Source organism: Sphaerodactylus townsendi, linkage group LG07 (genome assembly GCF_021028975.2).
Source record: "Sphaerodactylus townsendi isolate TG3544 linkage group LG07, MPM_Stown_v2.3, whole genome shotgun sequence".
Lineage (NCBI taxonomy): Eukaryota > Metazoa > Chordata > Lepidosauria > Squamata > Sphaerodactylidae > Sphaerodactylus > Sphaerodactylus townsendi.
The window spans coordinates 33,591,315-33,611,022 of NC_059431.1; the positions used below are offsets into that span (position 1 = coordinate 33,591,315).

General features: G+C 40.7%; 1 protein-coding gene across 8 annotated transcripts in view; it reads left to right on the forward strand.

Annotated features, from left to right (window-relative positions):
- The window catches only part of MAST4 (microtubule associated serine/threonine kinase family member 4), a 312,250-nt gene that overhangs the window by 150,375 nt on the left and 142,167 nt on the right, over positions 1-19,708 (forward strand). For 4 of the 8 annotated variants that reach the window (XM_048502653.1, XM_048502657.1, XM_048502656.1 and 1 more), the window contains exons 1-2: positions 10,604-10,712; positions 13,470-13,550. The exons of the other annotated variants lie outside the window; for them this stretch is intronic. In XM_048502653.1, the coding sequence (XP_048358610.1) occupies positions 10,633-10,712; positions 13,470-13,550 (161 nt within the window). In that variant the 5' untranslated portion in view covers positions 10,604-10,632. Of the gene's footprint in view, positions 1-10,603; positions 10,713-13,469; positions 13,551-19,708 lie in introns of those variants that run through there. 8 annotated transcript variants of the gene reach the window in all.

Consider the following 19,708-nt stretch of genomic DNA (forward strand, 5'->3'; position numbering starts at 1 on the left):
CGGCTTGTGGAGCCGCAGTGCAAGGGCAGAAGAGCCGCATGCGGCTCTCGAGCCGCAGGTTCCCTACCCCTGTTCTAAACCAAGGTCTCTGTTGTGGTATTCTGGAAGATGCTGGTTGAATAGTGGGGGAGGGGGAGGGGGACTTTGGATTGTTGCTAGTATTAAATGTTAGCTTAGCAGAGACTCTCAGTTCTTGCTTTTTTGCTTTTATGGTGCCTGACCCAGTTCAGTGAAGGCTTCTGAGCTTATGAAGAGTTTCCATTATTATTCTCAGAACACTAGAACCAGGGGGCATCCATTGAAAATGCTTAGGAGAAGAATTAGGACTAATAAAAAGGAATATTTTTTCACGCAACACGTGTTTGGAATATGCTGCCACAGCAGGTGGTGATGGCTGCTAACCTGGATAGCTTTAAAAGGGGCTTGGGCAGATTGATGGAGGAGAAGTCGATCTATGGCTACCAATCTTGATCCTCCTTGATCTGAGATTGCAAAGGCCTTAGCAGACCAGGTGCTCAGGAGCAGCAGCAGCAGAAGGCCCTTGCTTTCACATCCTGCATGTGAGCTCCCAAAGGCACCTGGTGGGCCGCTGAGTGCCAGATTAGATGGTCTCTGGTCTGTTCCAGCAGGCTCTTTCTTATGTTTTTACAGACTGTTGTACTGAGAGACCTTACACTTAGTCCCCCTTCCAGTTTGTTGAAATAAGCTAGCCATATGAATGGCTGTCCCCTTCTCAAGGCTACCCTGAGCTGTTTCAGTTAGGCTTGAGTTTTGGAGGGGCTTTTTCCTTCAAAAAATAAGAAGTTTTTGGGATTTTTTTCTGTGTGGAATCTGGCCAGTTGGCCTGTATATTTAAGCATCAGTTTAGCATCAATTTCACCCACAGCCCCCACCACAAAAGAGATTCTTGTGTTTTCTGTGATCTGGGAGGGGACTCAGTTCTTTGGAAGCCTGCTCAATGCCAGCACCAGGCCACCAGCCTTGGAATCTGGCCAGTTGGCCTGTATATTTAAGCATCAGTTTATAAATTTAGTGCCCCAGCTTTCTCTTGTGCATGTTTCTGAGAACTCCTGTCCTTTATGTGGCTTCCAAAAGGCCAGAAACTTTTAAACGTGACAGGAAACCTTCAGGCTTCACTTTTGTCTACTAAGAAGACAAGAAAGATGTCAATTCAATCTGCTTATTGTAGTTGTGTAGCCCTGGAGGAAGAAGGTACATCAGTAGGTAGAAAGTTAAAGACCAGAATCTCCAAGATAGCATTCTCAGAACTGCTATCAGTTCCATGCACAGATCCACTGAGCAGGCAGAAATTAGGGGGCTCAATGCATGATGAGGAAGTGATGCAAGAAGGAAAGCCTTAGATTTGGTAGGCACGGGGAGCAGTGGCATAGCCACCAGGGGTCAAGGGGTGTGCGATGCAATCGGGCGCATGCCTGAAGGGGCTGCCCAAAACCTCAAAAATGCATTTTAAAAAATATTTTAGTGTTTTTACTTTGTCGGACTGCAGGGGGCACAATTTTTAGACTAGCGGCACCACAATTTCAGGTTATCATCAGGTGACACTCCTGATGATACCACCCAGGTTTAGTGAAGTTTGGTTCAGGGGGTCCAAAGTTATGGACCCCCAAAAGGGTGCCCCATTCCCCATGGTTTCCACTGGGAGCTAATAGTAGATGGGGCTTCCCTTTGAGGTTCCATAACTTTGGACCCCCTTAACCAAACTTCACCAAACCTGGGTGGTATCATCAGGATAGACTCTTGCTGATACCAGCCAGGTTTGGTGAAGTATGGTGGTATCATCAGGATAGACTCTTGCTGATACCAGCCAGGTTTAGTGAAGTATGGTTTATGGTTTACTATTAGCTCCCATTGGAAACAATGGGGAATGGGAGAACCCCTTTTGGGGGTCCATAACTTTGGACTCCCTGAACCAAACTTCACTAAACCTGGCTGGTATCATCAGGATAGTCTCCTGAAAGTAGCCTGAAATTTTGGTACTGCTTAACCATTGCTACCCTGACAGGCACACTCAATTTTCCCCCAGATATTGGTCCCTTCTGGTCCCTTCTGAGTGGATTTAAAGGGAGAATCTGGGCTCCCTAGATTAAAAAAAAATGAAAGTATTGTTGAAGGCTTTCACAGATGGATTCAACTGGTTGTCAAGGGCTGTGTGTCGGTGGTTTGGTAGATCTTGTTCCTAATGTTTCGCCTGCATCTGTGGCTGGCATCTTCAGAGACTTATCACAGAGAGGAGTCTGTAATAAGAGAAGTCTGGACACAGTGTATAACAGACTTCTCTCTGTGATACACCTCTGAAGATGCCAGCCACAGATGCAGGTGAAACATTAGGAACAAGATCTACCAGAACACGGTCACGCAGCCTGGAAAACACACAACAACCAACATTGAAAGTGATGCTGTTTGTGGGGTGGGTGGGGAATCTACCCTGAAACAGCATCATTTTCAATGTTGTTTAAACTAGGGAGCCCAGATTCTCCCTTTAAAGTGGATTTAAAAGGAGAATCTGGGCTCTCTAGTCTAAACAACATTAAAAGTGATGCTGTTTCAGGGTGGATTCCTCCACCCACCCACCCTCAAACAGCATCACTTTCAATATTGTTTCAACTAGGGAGCCCAGATTTGTGAGTTGGGGCATGTGTTCAGATTTGTGAGTTGTGGCATGTTCTATAATGTGATTGTGACTTTGAGATGACACGATGCAAAAATAGTGGGGAAGGGCGGCCTTTGGTCTTGGGGAAGCCGTCTACAGGGTGGGGGGCGCAAAACTCAGATTTTGCACCAGGCTCCATTTCCCCTAGCTACACCTCTGCGCCCAAGAAAGGGCTTTAACGAGGTTATGGGAGTGATGTTAGAGGGCTGCAGCTCTGCTGAGTTAAGGTATTTGAAAAAAAGGATCTGAAGCACCTTTTCTTATCGTCCATTCGGGTTAAACGGAAAGGCGTGCCTCGGGGTATCGGGTCCCTTGACATGTTTTGTGCCTCCCGGGGACCCTGAGAGCCTGGGTAGGTCTGGCGGCGGGGCGCGAAGGTCAATGGTGTCCCACTTTACCAGTGTTAAAATCTGGTCACCTTAACTATACCGCTCACTCCAATTCCGGATCATCATATTTATGAACAAATTAAATAGTACCAGCTCCAGTACCAATCTTTGTGAGGTCCCACTGCTTGCTTCTCTCCATTGTGAGGACTGTCCTACCATCTTCTTCATGGTGTTTAATCCAGACGAGAACTAGTCCTTTTGCAGTTTACTCAAGAGGCTTTGGTGAGGTACCTCGTTAAAAGCTTTTGGAAGCTCAGGAATACAGATATCTACCAGTTATTTCTGGTTAGCCTTCTGAAAGAACTCTGAAAGGACTCCCATTTTCAGAAGGCAGGCTGATTATCCTTCAGCAGGCTCTGTTCCCTATTTGTTTAATTCTATCTTTAGTAACATTTTCTGCTAATTAACCTGGATTGATGTCATGGAAACTGGCCTGTCGTTTCCTCAATCCCCTCTGGAGCTCTTTTTAAAAATCAGTGTAATATTATCTCATTTCCAGTTATTTGATACAAATACTGATTCTGTCTGGTTTCCTTCTCCTGGATATATTTGAAGAAATGCTTATTGTTTGTGTTAATGTTTTTAGCAAAGTTTTTCTCTTGCTTACCTTATTGTCAGCCACCATTTATTTTGTTGTAATCTGTGTGATACTCCCACCTGCAATCTAAATTGGTACATCCAATTCTACCACATTTCCATTACGTGAAGTTCTCACCCCAGGTTGATCTGTTCCTCCGCACAGCCAATCTGCAAGACTGGGCACAGTATCGAGCATAACAAGATAAGTTCACATGATGACTAATTTTTCTGCAAGTTGACCTTTCATTGATTTCATAAGCATATCCAGACTGCTTCTCCTCTGCTTTTTAAATGTTTCACTGTACATTTAGATCCTATTCATATTTAGATCCTATTCACAAGACTGGGAGCTTTTGTAACTTGTACCATCTTACTGACTCTGGTGGATTTAGAAAGTTATAACTCACTTTAGGATGCAATGATGACTTAAATTTATCTTAAAGAAAAGAAATCACACCAGTCTGCCATCATTTCAGCAGTCTAGGTAAAAGATGTGAGTTTTACATGGTTTAAGTCTTCCTTGTTTCTTCTATGAACACATTTATTTGTGACAGTTAGTATAAGATCTCTCTTACAAATGCATTTATTTATACCAGTAAGTATAAGAGATGTAAAATTTTTGGACATTTTGTAGCCATGGAAAACCCCATTCTAAACATGGTACTTATTAGCATCTTTATGGAATTTCAAAGTATAATTGCCTTTTTATTCTAGAAGAAAAATTTTAATATACCCAATATTTGAGAAAGAAGTACAAATTGCTAATATTCTATTTTACCTTGGAACTTATATCTTTTTTTTTTTTGCTATCAGAGGAAAATAGGGTTGCCAGCCAAGCTCTGGCAACTGGTGGGCAGGGAAATGAAAGCAGCATCATAGTGGTGTTGCAATGTCACTTGCAGAGCAATTCCCTATGGGATCATCCATCACATCCTTCCCAATATTCCCTGTCTCCCAAGAGCACTGGATTCAGCTGGAAACAAATTGCTCATGGTCCCTGGTCCCAAATTTACCTGGCTGTTCTTGACTAGTGATGGGGTTTGGGCTGGACTAATGCAATACTTGTCGCCGTCTTCAAAAGGGAGACCATATGTTGCCAATAAAGGACAGGCCTATTAACCTCCTTAGCCCAGTGGTGGGATCCACAAAATTTAATAACAGGTTCCGATGGTGGTGGGATTCAAACAGTGGTGCCGCCACACACATGCACCTCCAGTCCCTATTGGGCAGGGAGGTTGCTTTAGTAACCCCTTCTCGGCACTCAGAAAAAATTAGTAACCACTTCTGGAGAAGTGGTGAGAACTGGTTGGATCTCACCTCTGCCTTAGCCTATTAGGGGGAGGGCCCCCCAGCATCTGGACATGGCCCACCCACCCTAGCAGAGAGTGAGGGAGAGGTGGCATGCAAGGGAAGGGAGGGAGAAGGAGAGATGCCATGCAAGGGAGGAGGAGTGAGGGAGGGATGGCATGCGAGGAAGGGGAGGGAGGTTTGGTCCCCAGCATAGTGGAATTCTCTTTCAAGTGAGAGCTGGGCCCTGTGGGACTTATTTCAGTTCCCCAGGGCCTGTAATACTGAGATATTCCATCAGGCCATCAGGATAGAGACATCAGTTTTCATCTAGCTGGCCTCCTTCCCCTTGCCTTCTTTCCCTCCCTCCCTTTCTTTTAATTGTTTAGGTTTGTATATATTCTTGTAGTTAGATTATCAGTTATCCCTTTTTTCATATCTCTCCCTCTCACGACCTCAAATTGGTATTATATGGCATCTATATACATAAAAATTTAAACGTGTGTTTTGTCCCTGATGGTCTCCCTCAGAAGCTGCTGGACGGATCGCCCCCAAATTTACACAGGACGTTCCTCCCTGTTGCGGGCAGGTAATCGGACCTTCAAATCACCGAAAGTCCATACCTGAGCCAAGTAAAACATCTTTTTCCTGGTGCACCAGGCCATGAAGCTGGCTGTGTTTAACTGTCACCTTAGAATGTTCGTGCAGCATGTCTGTGGCCTGAGGGGTTGGTATGCCCTTAGAATGTTCGCGCAGATGGCCAGAGATGAGCAGTGAAAACAGTAAACAGGTAATACTGGTAGGTAATACGAGTGGAAGTGAAACACATACACACTTTGCCGTGTGAGATGTCAGGTGGGTTTCCCCCCCTCACACGCAGGTAACTTTCACTCTCTGTGCCTCACCCACTGCTACCACACAACACACATACTCTCATACACATTCAGCTCATCCACACCTCACTCTGCCCTCCTTCACATCGAACCACCACTTACCCACTTCCTCACCCATATTTGCCACAGCTCTCTTTTACTAAAAGCGAGCTGGAGTTTGCCTTTTTCTTCTAAGAAAATCCGCGGGGTGGGCGCGAACCAACACTACCGACTCCGCTTCTTTTGCACATGGCCCTTTAAGAACCCAGGGAGCTGGCCTCAATCTGAGCGTTTCACCACCCTGCCTCTGCTGCCTGACTGGGATAGCCTGCTTGCCCCAGTTCTGCCTTACCCAAGCCAGGACTGTGCGTGTCAACCAGCCTCATGGACAGCGGGATTTGCACTCTGGACAGTTCCGTTGTGGAATGGAAAGGGTTACCTTATACTAAAAAAACAAGACAGCAGCATATAACGATGTGCATTGAAAAGGGAAAGAGGGATTCCATTTGACCACCCCAAAAGGCTATGCTGGGGATCATTGGACCTGCATGGACATCTGTGTGGGTTGTGGACTGTGATGAGAAGGACAATTGCCACAGCAACGCGTGGCTAGGCCCGCTAGTTATGGTATATTCTATTTGGTTTTAAATGGTGATGTTTTAATTGTGGTTTTTATGATGTAAGATGCTTTTGAACCTTACTTGTTGAAAAGAGCAGGTTATAAATTGAATAAACAAACAAACAAATGAAGGACTGTGTTGTTTATGGGGTCATTGAATATGAATACAATGTAGTACAGAAGTTGTGCATTAAATGTGGAAAGTTTTGAAGTTATTCCTAGACTGTCTGTATTTCCGTCAATGTTTTTGAGGAATGAATCCCCTTCTTTTGCATTCAAAAACTGGAAAAGAGCATAAGAAACATCTGATTTGCTGTATGTTTGGTATGTCAGACTGCAACACTCTGGGGCTTGACATGTAGGCCTATAGCAATCACATGTTCCTATGATATATCAATCATAGGTGTAATATTGATGTCCTTTTGAACTGCATTGTAACAGTTGAACTGCAGTACTTCTGTGGCTTTTAGATTTTAGAGTGAACACTGAGAGCAAAAATCTTGTTGCCTTGGAGGAGTGCAAGGAATCATTGGTTTAGCATCACAAGGTTGACTTTCTGGATATAGTAGGCCTTTATTCTAATTTTTTAAAAAACATTACACCCATAGAATTTAACATGTATCTCAGATATTGGCCATGTTCTTGCTGTTTTTCATCCTATTGATGTCAGTTACATGTAAAGAGGGAATGATGCTAAAAGGGTTTGAAATTAAGAATATGACTGATATATTGACTGGTGATGTCAGTGAAACCTTATCTCCCAGTCAGTAATCTTATAGGAAAACTATAGCTCCTAAAGCAGTGGTTCTCAACCTGTGGGTTGGGTCCCCTTTGGGGGTCGAATGACCTTTTCACAGGGGTCGCCTAAGACTCTCTGCATCAGTGTTCTTCATCTGTAAAATGGATAAATGTTAGGGTTGGGGGTCACCACAACATGAGGAACTGTATTAAAGGGTTGTGGCATTAGGAAGGTTGAGAACCGCTGTCCTAAAGTCACAAGAGTAGGGGGATTCCTCTGAGGTGAGATGGATTGAGTCCAACCTATTATCTCTCTTTCATGTGTCAATTTACCAATTATATCTCCTCTGCTTAAGCTCGCTGGCAGACAAGCAGAAAACAAGTATATACTGTTTTTCAAATGCATTTTTAAAATTAGTTTGCTGATTGGTAGAGTTCAATCTTGTTAAATCTTTTAGGTTTTGATTACAGTTATGGAGACTGTATTTTTGCCCCAAATACTTTGTTGTATTGTCTTTGTTGTATCGAGAGAAGCAAGATCGTGGCTAACACTCCTACTGATACAACCTAATTCCACTAAACCTCCTGACACAATGGTCAAATTGTAACTACACATAGTAACAAATTGGAAGTGGACTTTGTCTACCAGAGTTTTTGAAAGCAGAATTATAGATGGAACATTGAAACTGTTTTTGAGACATTTGAATTACTGCTTTACCTCACAGAATCACAAGTAACTGAAAGACCCAGATTCATCCATGCATTTGACCTGAATCATCAGAAAGGTATAGTGGTGGCTGAAATGCAGTAGAGGATATCTGCAGATGGAAAGGGATGGTGATTTTCTACTATTCTTGCAACCTGCTGCAGATCTCTGACATACCTGTCCCTCAACAACAGCAAGAGGCAAGGGAGTTTTGCTGTGCAGGTAAAAAAACCCTTTGTCCATGGAAATTATTGATGGATCTAAGCTGTGAATTTGTTTGTGAAGCCTGTAGTAAAAAATGACTTATGTCACCTTTTTTTTTTTTTGGTGGCATAAATCTGTGCTGCTGGGATGGCGCATTTCTGGGCCGAAAGTGCATTGGGAACGCTCCAGAAATGCTCCCCCCCCCCCAACAGAGTGGGTATTTGGATTGTATAGTAAAGGTCATCATGGGTTCTGTGCTTGAAGCAAAATTTGAAATAATGTATCCTACATTCTTCTTGCCACATTAGCCCTCAGTCTTCTTATGTTGTGTAATTAATAGAATAGATCAGTGGTTCTCAACCTGGGGGTCGGGACCCCTTTGGGGGTCGAACAACCCTTTCACAGGGGTCGCCTAAGAGACTCTGCATCAGTGTTCTCCATCTGTAAAATGGATAAATGTTAGGGTTAGGAACTGTATTAAAGGGTCGCAGTATTAGGAAGGTTGAGAACCACTGGAATAGATCTATACATTGTGACTGTCAAGTGATATATTAATACATACAGGATATTTTTAATAACATGGATATTACTATGCACTAGACACAATATGTAGTGCCAGATTATTGCCTCCCTTTTCCAGTTCACAGGTATGCTACAAGCAAGACATTCTTCTTAAAATAAGACATATTTTATGAATACTTCGTGGCCCTGAGAGTTCAGTCTGCTTTCCTGAGGCCTGAGAATGATTCCTAAAAGCTGAGTCTTGGGGGCAAACCCTGATTTACCCTTTGTGAAGGGCAAGATAGCATGTATGAATTTGGAGGGCCTAGGACAAATATAGACTTTCTTTCCTGAGCAAACTGAGCAAAATATAGACTTTCTTTCCTGAGCAAATCCCCCAGCAAACTGGTATGTTGTGATTCTGGGGGATTCATGACTCTCTTGTCCTCTCTCGTGTCCTTGGTTCTCTCAGAAGTCACTAAAGTATACTAATATTTCAGGATGTGAATGTTCTAGGGTGGGATGCTGGCAGACTTATTAGGATCTCCAATGCTTAGGATTTAAGTGGCTAAATACTCTTTAAAACAGCAAGTTGTTGCAGCTGGTAGCCGTTTTGTGTGGTGCAGGATGACATCTAATAGAAAAAGAGAAGTTTGAATGTATACCCCACTTTGGATGTATACTCCTGTAGGGAGTCTCAAAGCAATTTACAAACTTCTTTCCCTTCCTCTCCCCACAACAGACACATTGTGAGGAAGGTGGGGCTGAGAGAGGTCAGAGAGAACTGTGACTAGCTCAATGTAAGCAGCAGGCTTCATGTGTAGGAGTGGGGAAAACAAATCACCAGATATGAGTTCCCTTTTCAGGTGGAGGAGTAGGGAATCAAGTCCAGTTCTCCAAATTAGAGTCCGCTGTTCTTAACCACTACACCATGCTGGCTCTGTAGAGCTGGAGTGCCTCATCTAATAGTATGATATTCTGGGTTTCCTCTGGACACTACTTATGACAACACAAAAGTCACAGCTACCAGTTGAGAAGAAAGTCTGTGCATGTAAACTCTCTTCTATATATCACATCCCTTTCCCTAAATTAAAGGTCAAGATATTCCAAAGGAGCAAAGCACGTTCAAATTCATAGAGCTTCAGGAACCAAGATGCAAATAAAAATGTACTCTGAATGTGGAGTTTGTTAATCTTGTGTGTGCAGCCATGATGGCTGCAAAAGAGCAGTAGCCTCAAATTTTCCTTGGCTGCTTAATAATGTTATGCATTAAAAACATCTTTGAATATTAAAAGCAAAGAAACTAACAATTATGCTTGTATGCATGCTGCATAATTATATCGTGAAAAGCTTATTAGTTTCCCTGTCTTGCTCCTATCTTTCTTTAATAAAATATTTATAGTATTTCCCTTTTTAGCAGTCAGCTACAAGCTTGTCCAAGTAAGGTGATTAACTTTCAATCATGAACTGCAGAACAGCAGTGCTTCAACGTCATCTGTTCCTCTCTAGATCTTAATAACATTTTCTGCATTTCAGGGGAAAGGAACACATCCGATCTTGTGATTTTTCTGCAGGAAGAGAATCATGTTGTGGGAAAGGAGAAATGGGTTGACCTAAACAGCTAAATCCTATTTAGTGGGGTTGTGAAGGGTGATGAATGTTAGGCATTTGCAAAAGACTAATGTTTGAGATGTATGTTGTTGCTGGTTTTTTTTTTAAAAAAAAACATTTAATTTTATTTTAATCCGGCAGCCTGCATGGTGAGCAGACTTTTCATTCCTCAAAGTGAAAAGTCTGTGTGTCAGCAAGGGAAACTGCTTCTTAGAATATTGTAAATGATTAGCTTGATATTCAGACATGAAGCCTTCATTCTGCTAGCAGAATCAGTGCAGCGTGCTTTGCGGATAACCTGGGAAAAAAAGCAGCTGATTTTTCTTCCTGACAGCTAGAAGTGGAAGGACCCAAACTTGCAGTGCTCCCTCCCTAAGAGATTGCTAGTCCATTCCTCTATAGTGGCTCATTTGGGCTCTCTGTCATCACCAGGATGCTGCCACTGAGTGTGTGTCATGGTTACAGTAGAATGTGATAATGTAACAGCCATGAAAGCCCAACGGGAAAGGCTGCAAATTCCAGGGCTGACCTTGGAGTAAGTATTGTCTGCCTTTAATATTTTAATGCTTTCTGCATGGCACTGGCTTTTGTGCAGGCTGTGGTTATTTAACGTGCGTTTGTGCTGACAGGCTCTGAGCACTGCAGCTTTTGATTGCAGGAACATTTTCAAAATGTATTGCAGTTGCTTTCTGCAAATGTGTGAGCCTAAAGCCAGCATATTGCAGCACATTTTAGATTAAACGATGCTTCGTATTTAAAGTTGCTGAATCCGAATGCATGCATCCGAGCTTCCTAAAAGCATACGACGAATGCTTCTGTAGGCCATGGTGTTTCTTTTTTTTCTCCCCTTCTCTGTTACTGTTTGTTTATCCCAGTGCTGCCTTTTTTGAAAGGCCTCTTTCTCTGCTGAATAATAGAGAGCTCTGCAAGAGATTAGAGCTGAAGAGGAATGCTATTTGTGAAAATTCACTGCATATGATCCATGTTTTACCGAACAGCAGAATACTAGTGAACTGGATTGCATTCAGATATTTCTGCTTGGTATTCTAGTCTTTGCACCAAATATGTTTGGCTAGGTAAGAGCTTTGTTTACTTAGTGCTCTTTTGGAGCTGATGGACTCATTTGAATCCGTCTTGTTTTGCATTTTGAAAGCAGCTACATAAAAACATGTATATTTGATTTATAGCGATCATGTTGGCCATAACCTCAGATTCAAAAACTGACAGCACAATCGGGTCTGAATTAATCAGCCCGAAACCAATATGCTTGTATCTTACATATACTTGCTGCATGAATATGTGTTTATATGTTTGTGCATGTATGAACAAATACATACACATGCAGTCAGCATTCTCACAAATGTTTTGTTTGAATAGGGATTTCAGATACTGGGTCTGATACTTTCCTGTAGAGAACAGGTTAAATAAAAGATTAGGTTGTTTTGCTATGAACCATTTTGCTAAGCCTACAACATAGTATTGAACATAGCTTTATGTATATTTTATACATTTTGCCATTTTCAGTAAATGGTAGCTGTTAGAAAATATTGATCCTATTATCAAAATGGTGTTTTAATAGTTTTCAGATCTCTCATTAACTACAGTATAGAAACTATTTATACAGTACATGCAGGCATTTTATAATTTAATATAATATAAATATATAAACATTATTATGAAAACATGCATGATGACTTTTGGCTTATTATTTGGATATAGTTATAAAAAGTTTAGACTCCAATGTTGGTGTAGGTATGGAGACTCTCAGTGGAACTTTACTATGTAGGTCACATTATGAAACTCTTAGTTGTGAGAAGTAATAGGTTATGATATCTATCAGTTTCTACACTTTTTGTTCCATCGTTACACTGAACAGCTTTTATGTTTGAATATCAACATATTAACAATGCTGTTTAATTACGATGTCTGCAAGAAAAGAAGTGTCCATTATATTTATTTACCTCTTCTGTCAACAGTCTGGTAACCCCAACAAGTTTGGTAATTTTAAATATCCTGTGTAAAAGTCAGCTGTCAGACTTTTGTTAGTTGCTTTTTGCTTCTCAGTCCTAATATTTCAGTTTTCCTAATATTAATACTTAATTGGTGTATCAGTGGAATATTTCTGAAGAATTAGGTTCTTCAAACTTTGGCCAGATTTCCTCGGAGAATTTGCTTTGACCAAATAAATATTCAGTCCTATTTTTACAATTTTTTAAATTTCTGAAGCAGAGCTATTCTTGAAAGAGGCCAGGTTCTTCTACTCTACTGCAGAAGGATGGGTTGCCTCTAGTAATTTTTTCTCATTCTTTCTTAAGAAAGTTGCAGCTCATCTATGAACAGCTTTCTTTTCCACCATTGTTCAGAATAATTTAAATTTGGGGTTTATTGTCATTTCCCTTTCTCCTTTGGGCTTCATAGGAGAGACAGGATAAAATATTTATAAATTAAATAAAAGTCATACATGAAGAATCATGGGGAAGCTTCAGTATAAGCAATTTGAGCTGGACTAGAAAAGCTTGGATAAAATCATGCCTCTATAAATCTAAACTTTGTTTCAGTGAATCATGCACAATGGCACAAATTTATCATTGGGAATATTTACAGACATGAACATGATAAAGTTTTTACAAATACATGGGTCATCATGTATACACATTTCAGTATTGCAGCTCTCGGATTTCTCTGTGGCTCTACTATGTTTTTCACAAATGGCACTTCTCAAATAGGCTTCTGACCAAAACACTATTCAGACTAATATTTTCAGCATTCCATTCCATTTTTATTTGTAATTTTAGAATATTCACAACTTTTTAGAAATAATTGTGAGTGGCAATCTTAAGGATTTCAAACAAAATTGTATAATGAGAATTCAAAATGTAGGGAATCTTGTTCTCTTGAAATTGGCGACTTACTTTCAGTGTCAGTTTGAGTCTGGATAAGTTTATTTAGTTGCAAGTTTATGGAACCATCTTAATTTTTTTAAATCAATGCTTGAAATGTACCTGGGTTTCTTTTTTAAAAAAAATATTTGCTTGTACGAAGTAGCATTGTTCTGTGTTTTTCACTGTGAAGTTACTGTTAGTTATGGAACCTTTTTTAGGCCCAGTTAGGTAGTGCCAAACATGGAGGCTGCTACAGATTTGTTCCTGTTTTAGGGATGACCATTTTAACAGTTTTGGGTTTGTGTGAAAGTAGAAAACTATGTTTAAGATCCAGCCTCCCAAATTCAGTCTTACTATAATATTTTTATGGAGCTTCTGCTTACTAGAGATGGCATTATTTTAACTTTCAGTCTCACCCCAAGGAGCCTGAGCCCAACCCCAACAAGTCCTTGCAGCCCATGCAGTCCTCTGTTTGCTTTTCATTTTTGGAGGTAAGCAAGTCAACTTCCATTGTTCAAGTTCTTTCTTCCACCTTCAGGAGAGAAAGGAAGAGTGCATAATTGAAACTTTATGCATGTGTGTTCAACTAACAAGTACAAGTGTTTCTAAAAAAACAATTTCCTTCCAAAGTAAAGCTTCTGTTCTATATTCATGGCAAGTTCATACTGGAAAACTTAAAAGGCAACAGAGATGATCTGGTCAGGATTAGGAAAATATCTGATTTATGATTGATACCCTAAAAGTGCATAACACTGCAATTACTGTCACTGACAGTGTTGTTCTCACTGGTTTTCGATATACCGCTGAATGTCTCCCAAAGATTTATGTCCTACTTGAAACTCTTTCGTTTGTTCTGTTGTCTACTTCAAAAGTAATTTGACCCCTTGTTCTGAAGCTCACGGGTCTTTTGGTGGGTGATGATTATAGTTTCCAGTTCAATATATTTCAGTAATGGATCATTTAGGACTCTTGGCGTTGGTTTGCGAATTTCAGTACTTCAGAGTTATAGTTTATTGGTTTCTGGTATGCTGAAGAAAGGGACAAGTTTTCAACATAAGCTGAACTTGCTAACAATCCTTTCAGCCCAGTTGTGAGAATGACACTTACTGTAATAAAGTAGAGTGGTACTTCACACATGCATTATATGTGCATATCACTTGTTGCCTCATTGTTCTACCTTGCAAGCATAATGAGATGAACTGTCTCTACTGCAATATATGTTGGGGGTGAAGCGGCCTATAAATCCAATCAATCAATCAATCAATCAATCAATCAATCAATCAATCAATCAATCAATCAATCAATCAATCAATCAATCAATCAATCAATCAAATTATGTTTGACATATGGAAGGATCTATAAAACATGCCATACTCCTAAAGAACTTACAGCCTTGTTCTACCAGAGTGTGTGTGTGTGAATGGGTTAATGGAAGTGACATGGGGCTGTGCTAGCACATTTGCTGCCTCTGCCAGTGTAAGGGACACCCCTGCTGGTGGAGATGACAAAGGTGCTGGCAGCCGGGCTCTTTTCAGCTGGAAGCGGGTGTTGCCGTGGAGCTACACTTTCGCCAGCACAGGGGAAGCAGGCAGGGGCATTCCTGGGGGCTTTTGCCATGCGGGCGCCATCCTGGACAGTCCATTCAACCCCATGGAGAGCTTTCAGGTAGCTTGGGAGATTTTCTGTCTTTTCTGCCTCCCTGCGCTGCCTGAAAGCCCTCTGGAGGTGGCGCCACCATCCCTGGCTGCCTTTGGTTTTGGATTGGGCTGCTCAATTCCCAACTCCATTCTGCCTCATCAGGCTGCACTGATTTATCCAGTCCGTCATCTTTTTAAACCTCAGCTTTGTTAGTCCCTTGATGTATAATATTATAAATGGTCCCAATACTGGATGATATGAAAGTCCTGTTCATGGTGTATAATTTGGGTGAATGTTTTCTATAGATAGATTCATTTATTAAACTTTTATACAACTGTGTAACTTAAGTTTTCTTGATGTGTTGGTCATCAAATGAAGAGCAGTATATATGCACTCCCCAGGAACTATTTGTTTCACATGACAAATCTTGAATCATGTCAGTTTGATGAAGTAAGTTAGAGGTGGGGGTAGTATTCTTTCTTTCTCTCTTTCATGATTGGATCTGTTGATCTTGATATAAAGACAATTTATGTACAAAAATAAAAATATTGATATGCCTAAACCAGGAAAGCCGTTTTATAAACCGTCACTCAGATACAATATTCTGCCAGACTTTAGTGGGGTAAATAGTATGGTGTTCTAAGCTACCTGTCAACAAGGTAGTTTTGTACTCTTACTCCAGATGCAGCTTTATGTACTGTTATAGTATGGTACAACTTTAATGTAGACTGAGATGGGTCATGGTGGGGCTGGGACTGGGAGTATGGCGTTAAAGTAATTTCATATCCTATGAATAACATTATTTCTGCATAAACATACACTCTGCTGCTTGGGAGTGAAGAATTATGCAGTACAAGTAATATGTAGCATCATTATATATACCTAAATATTTGTGTAGGTCTGGTCTGCCAATCACTGAGAGGGTCACCATTATAGAATAATATATCAAATAATTACTGTATTTTTTCCATAAATCAGGAACCTATCTGAGGAAGCTGAAAAACTAACAAAACATTAAAAGATCAAATGCTGCATTAAAACTCAGCCCATCATTTACAGGGCATACAAACAGATCACTGGCAGTTTAAAATAACTTTCCAGACTACAACATTATTAACAGATAAACCCCTTAATTTAAAAGTCTCAATTAAAACCCTGGTTCAACAGAAATATTTTGGCTTGCCCCCTACAAGACGGCAACATAAGTACCAAGTGACTGTCAAGAAAAAGGGCATTCCATAAGCAAGATGCCATTGCTGAGAAAGCTACATGTCTTATTGAAGATTCAGAGAGCAAAACTTGTGAGGTGGATCTTAACTGGTGGGCTGGACAGTATGGGAGGACGGAGTTCTCTATCCTCAAGCCATGTAGGGCTTTAAAGGTAAGAACCAGCATTTTGAATTGTGCTTGGATACAAATGGGCAACCAGTGTGTATCTTTTGATGCTGGGGCGACATGATCACTGTATCCTGCCCCTGACGATAATCTGGCTTCTACATTTTGACGTTTACAATCTGAAGTTTACAGACCACTTTCCCACAGAAATGCATTACACTAATCTAACCTGAATGTAATCAAGATCATGGATTACCCCGGTCATATCAGAGTTTCTGAGGAACAGCTATAGCTGGCATATCAGCCAAAGCTGATAAAATTTGCTAAGTACTACAGAAGACATCTTGGCCCCTGGCTATAGGCCAGGATCCAGCTGTATCTTTAGGCTGCAAACCTTTTTTTTCAGAGGGATTGCAGTTATCTTCCAGAACAGACTAGCTTCTCATTCCTTAAGTAAATTTGTCATTGACCAACAGCATCTAAGTGTTGTATAGAGCAGTGGTGGCGAATTTATGGCCAATTGGCCTTGCTCACAGGGGCTGATTGGTGTTGTAGTCCATGAACATCTGGAGTGCCATAGGTTCGCCACCACTGGTATAGAGCTTCAGTTTATTGGACCTCATCCTCCTATTACCATCCCTCATCCATCCTGTTACCAAATCCATTCTGAATTTCCATAGACCCACATGACTGTACTATTAAGAAGCTGTTGAGCTGGGTCTCATCCACAGGCTGGTGGCACCTTACTCCAAATCCCGTGATGATCATGTAAGACTGTATTGTAAGAGATCTAATCCAAAACACAATATAAAATAAATTTAAAGAAGAAGAGGAGAAGTTTGGATTTATATCCCCCCTTTCTCTCCTGTAGGAGACTCAAAGGGGTTTACAATCTCCTTGCCCTTCCCCCCTCACAACAAACACCCTGTGAGGTAGGTGGGGCTGAGAGAGCTCCGAGAAGCTGTGACTAGCCCAAGGTCACCCAGCTGGCGTGTGTGGGAGTGTACAGGCTAATCTGAATTCCCCAAATAAGCCTCCACAGCTCAGGCGGCAGAGCTGGGAATCAAACCCAGTTCCTCCAGTTTAGATACACAAGCTCTTAACTTCCTACGCCACTGCAGGATACAAAACTTCAGTTTAGTATAATAGATTACATTTTCTAAGTTATTTATAAAATTAACTTAGTGGATTGGTAGCAGTCAGTACTGATAGGTACAATTCAGACCAACTTGTTTCATGAGGTATTAGTGCTATTTTTGAATTTAGCATTCTATTGCTTCTTGCTAATTCTATTTCTTTACTTCGATCTATTATACTACATGCTAGTGATACATTATACCTTTTGTGTACTTTTATTACATTCAAATTTATGTTTTTCCTGCTTATACTGTGCTCAGAGCCCACTGAGTCAAGGCTTCCTACAGCTGCATCTTGTAACAAAACATCATGTGAGTCATAAGAACTGTAAATTTGCATGTTTTCCTGTTGGTATAGCCAAAAACCAAGGAACAATGAACCAGGTGTTCAGTAGTTTTACCTAAGTAAGCTCCCTAATTTTTTTCAACTAGGAAACAGATTGATGGGGGGAAATATTATGAATGATAAAGACAAGGTAGGAAGGTATTGCTACCTGTACAAGACAGAAGCAAGGACAATGGCTGAGCCCTAAAATTTGAATTTATGGCAGAAATTAAGAATTCATTTTCATAAGCCTTTACATTGGCAAAGATCCAAATGGAAGGACACTTTTGCCAAAGCTTAGTCTCTCCCCTCCCCAAATGCTGCATGAAAATACACTTTAGGGACCCCAGTACTCTGTGGAACTTTTGATGAGAGCACAAAAAACTGCAGCAAGACAGAGGATGGAAAGTCCGTGGTGCTCCTTTGGCCTGCACCTTGCCAAATACCATGAATCCAAGCCACAACTTTAATAATTCATGGTACTAGTCAATGATTTGTAGCTGAATGAGTGAAGAATTTCCATAGGAAGATATTGTTATGCTTACCTAACTTCTCTAACTGGTGAGGAATTCCAGGGAATAGCACGTAACCAAGTTGGTTCTCTTAGGAGAGGGAGTGGCCATTGCCACATGGATCCCCCCAAATATTCGCAAAATGTTTTCTATCCCCCCTGTTTGTCCACACCAGGGGTCTGCAACCTGCAGCTCTCCAGATGTTCATAAACTACAATTCCATGCTGGCAGGGGCTGATGGGAATTGTAGTTCATGAACATCTGGAGAGCCGCAGGTTGCAGACCCCTGATCCACACGAACCCCCTTGAAACAATTCCTGGCTGGCATCTTGAGATCATTCTGGGTTTTAAAAAAAAATTCTTTGTGGATTTGATGCTGCATTGCTTCAAAGCTTTATGCTGCAATTTTCATAGGTTGTGTATATGAGGTTTTGAAGATTCAGCCCCCCCCAACTGATTTTTTTAAACAGATGAAAATAAACAGGCGAAACGACAGAGCAAGCTCAGAGAATGCTGCCAAGGAGGAAGTCTGCAGAGCGGCAGTTTTAAAGAGATTTTAATTTTTTTAACATTTTAAAATGGGAAACATTTTAAAGAGATATGCACAGCAAGTGAATAGGATTCACTTGCTAAAGTGAATAGGATTCACTAAAGAATAGGATTCATTTAAAATATTTCCAGGCTAAAAATAAAACATTTTAAGGGAAAAACCATGCGTAACTTCACAGAAGAAATGTTTTATTTCTTGCCTCAAAATACTTTATTTTGGTTGTATGGAAGGGACCAGTATTTAACATTTTATGGTGTGTTTATAGTATTTCATTTATTTTCAAATATACTGTTAGAGTACATGAAAGTCAGCGAAGCACTCAAATAGGAGAGTAAATCTGCTACCTGTATCACAAATACATAGATAGAGTCAGGTGGATAGATCCTGTACCACAATGTCCTTCAGCCAACCCTTAGCAATGACTGTCTGCTTTTTTTTCTATGAGGCTTTTCACAGAGTGCAAACTAAACAGTAATCCTCAGCCCAGTACAAGAGATAAGAAATATGTTGGTATGTTTGATCTCTGGAGGGTAAATCTTTTTTAATTTGATCTACTCTGCTCCCCTTAGATTTCTTCAGAGACCAGCAGTAATTCAAAATGGAAACACAGAATGGTCTCTCTTAATAATTATCCTCAGAATATTACCGACAGCTGTGTACTATTAATAAAGTATAAATAAACTTAATGGATAAATAACCTGTAATACAGTGGGTATAACAGCAGGAAGCTGTTCAAATAGCATAGGAGAGCATGGAATTAGTAGAAATGCTGCAAGGAAAGTAAATAATCTGGGCTCGTTAGTACTTTCCATCAGAAAGAGTGGCAGTGGCCTTAATTTGAAGCAAAATCTTGTCAGAGAAGTGCACAATAATCTGTTAGTCCTACTGATCCCACAAAGCATATGTTAAAATGATGTCTACCCAAATATTCTATTCCTACATCAGTTATCTTCTCCTGGCTTATAAAGTTGGGCAGGCTAAAACCCGTTGAGGTTTACAAAGTTGCCAGCATGCTGTAGTTATTTTGTGATGAACAGATGTGCATGAAATTACTCTGAAAAAAAAACTGCACAAACTGCAAATTATTTACTTTTTGTTCATTTTATTTCAGTTTAATTTTAAACACTTAGTATTTTGCAGTGAGAGGCAGTGT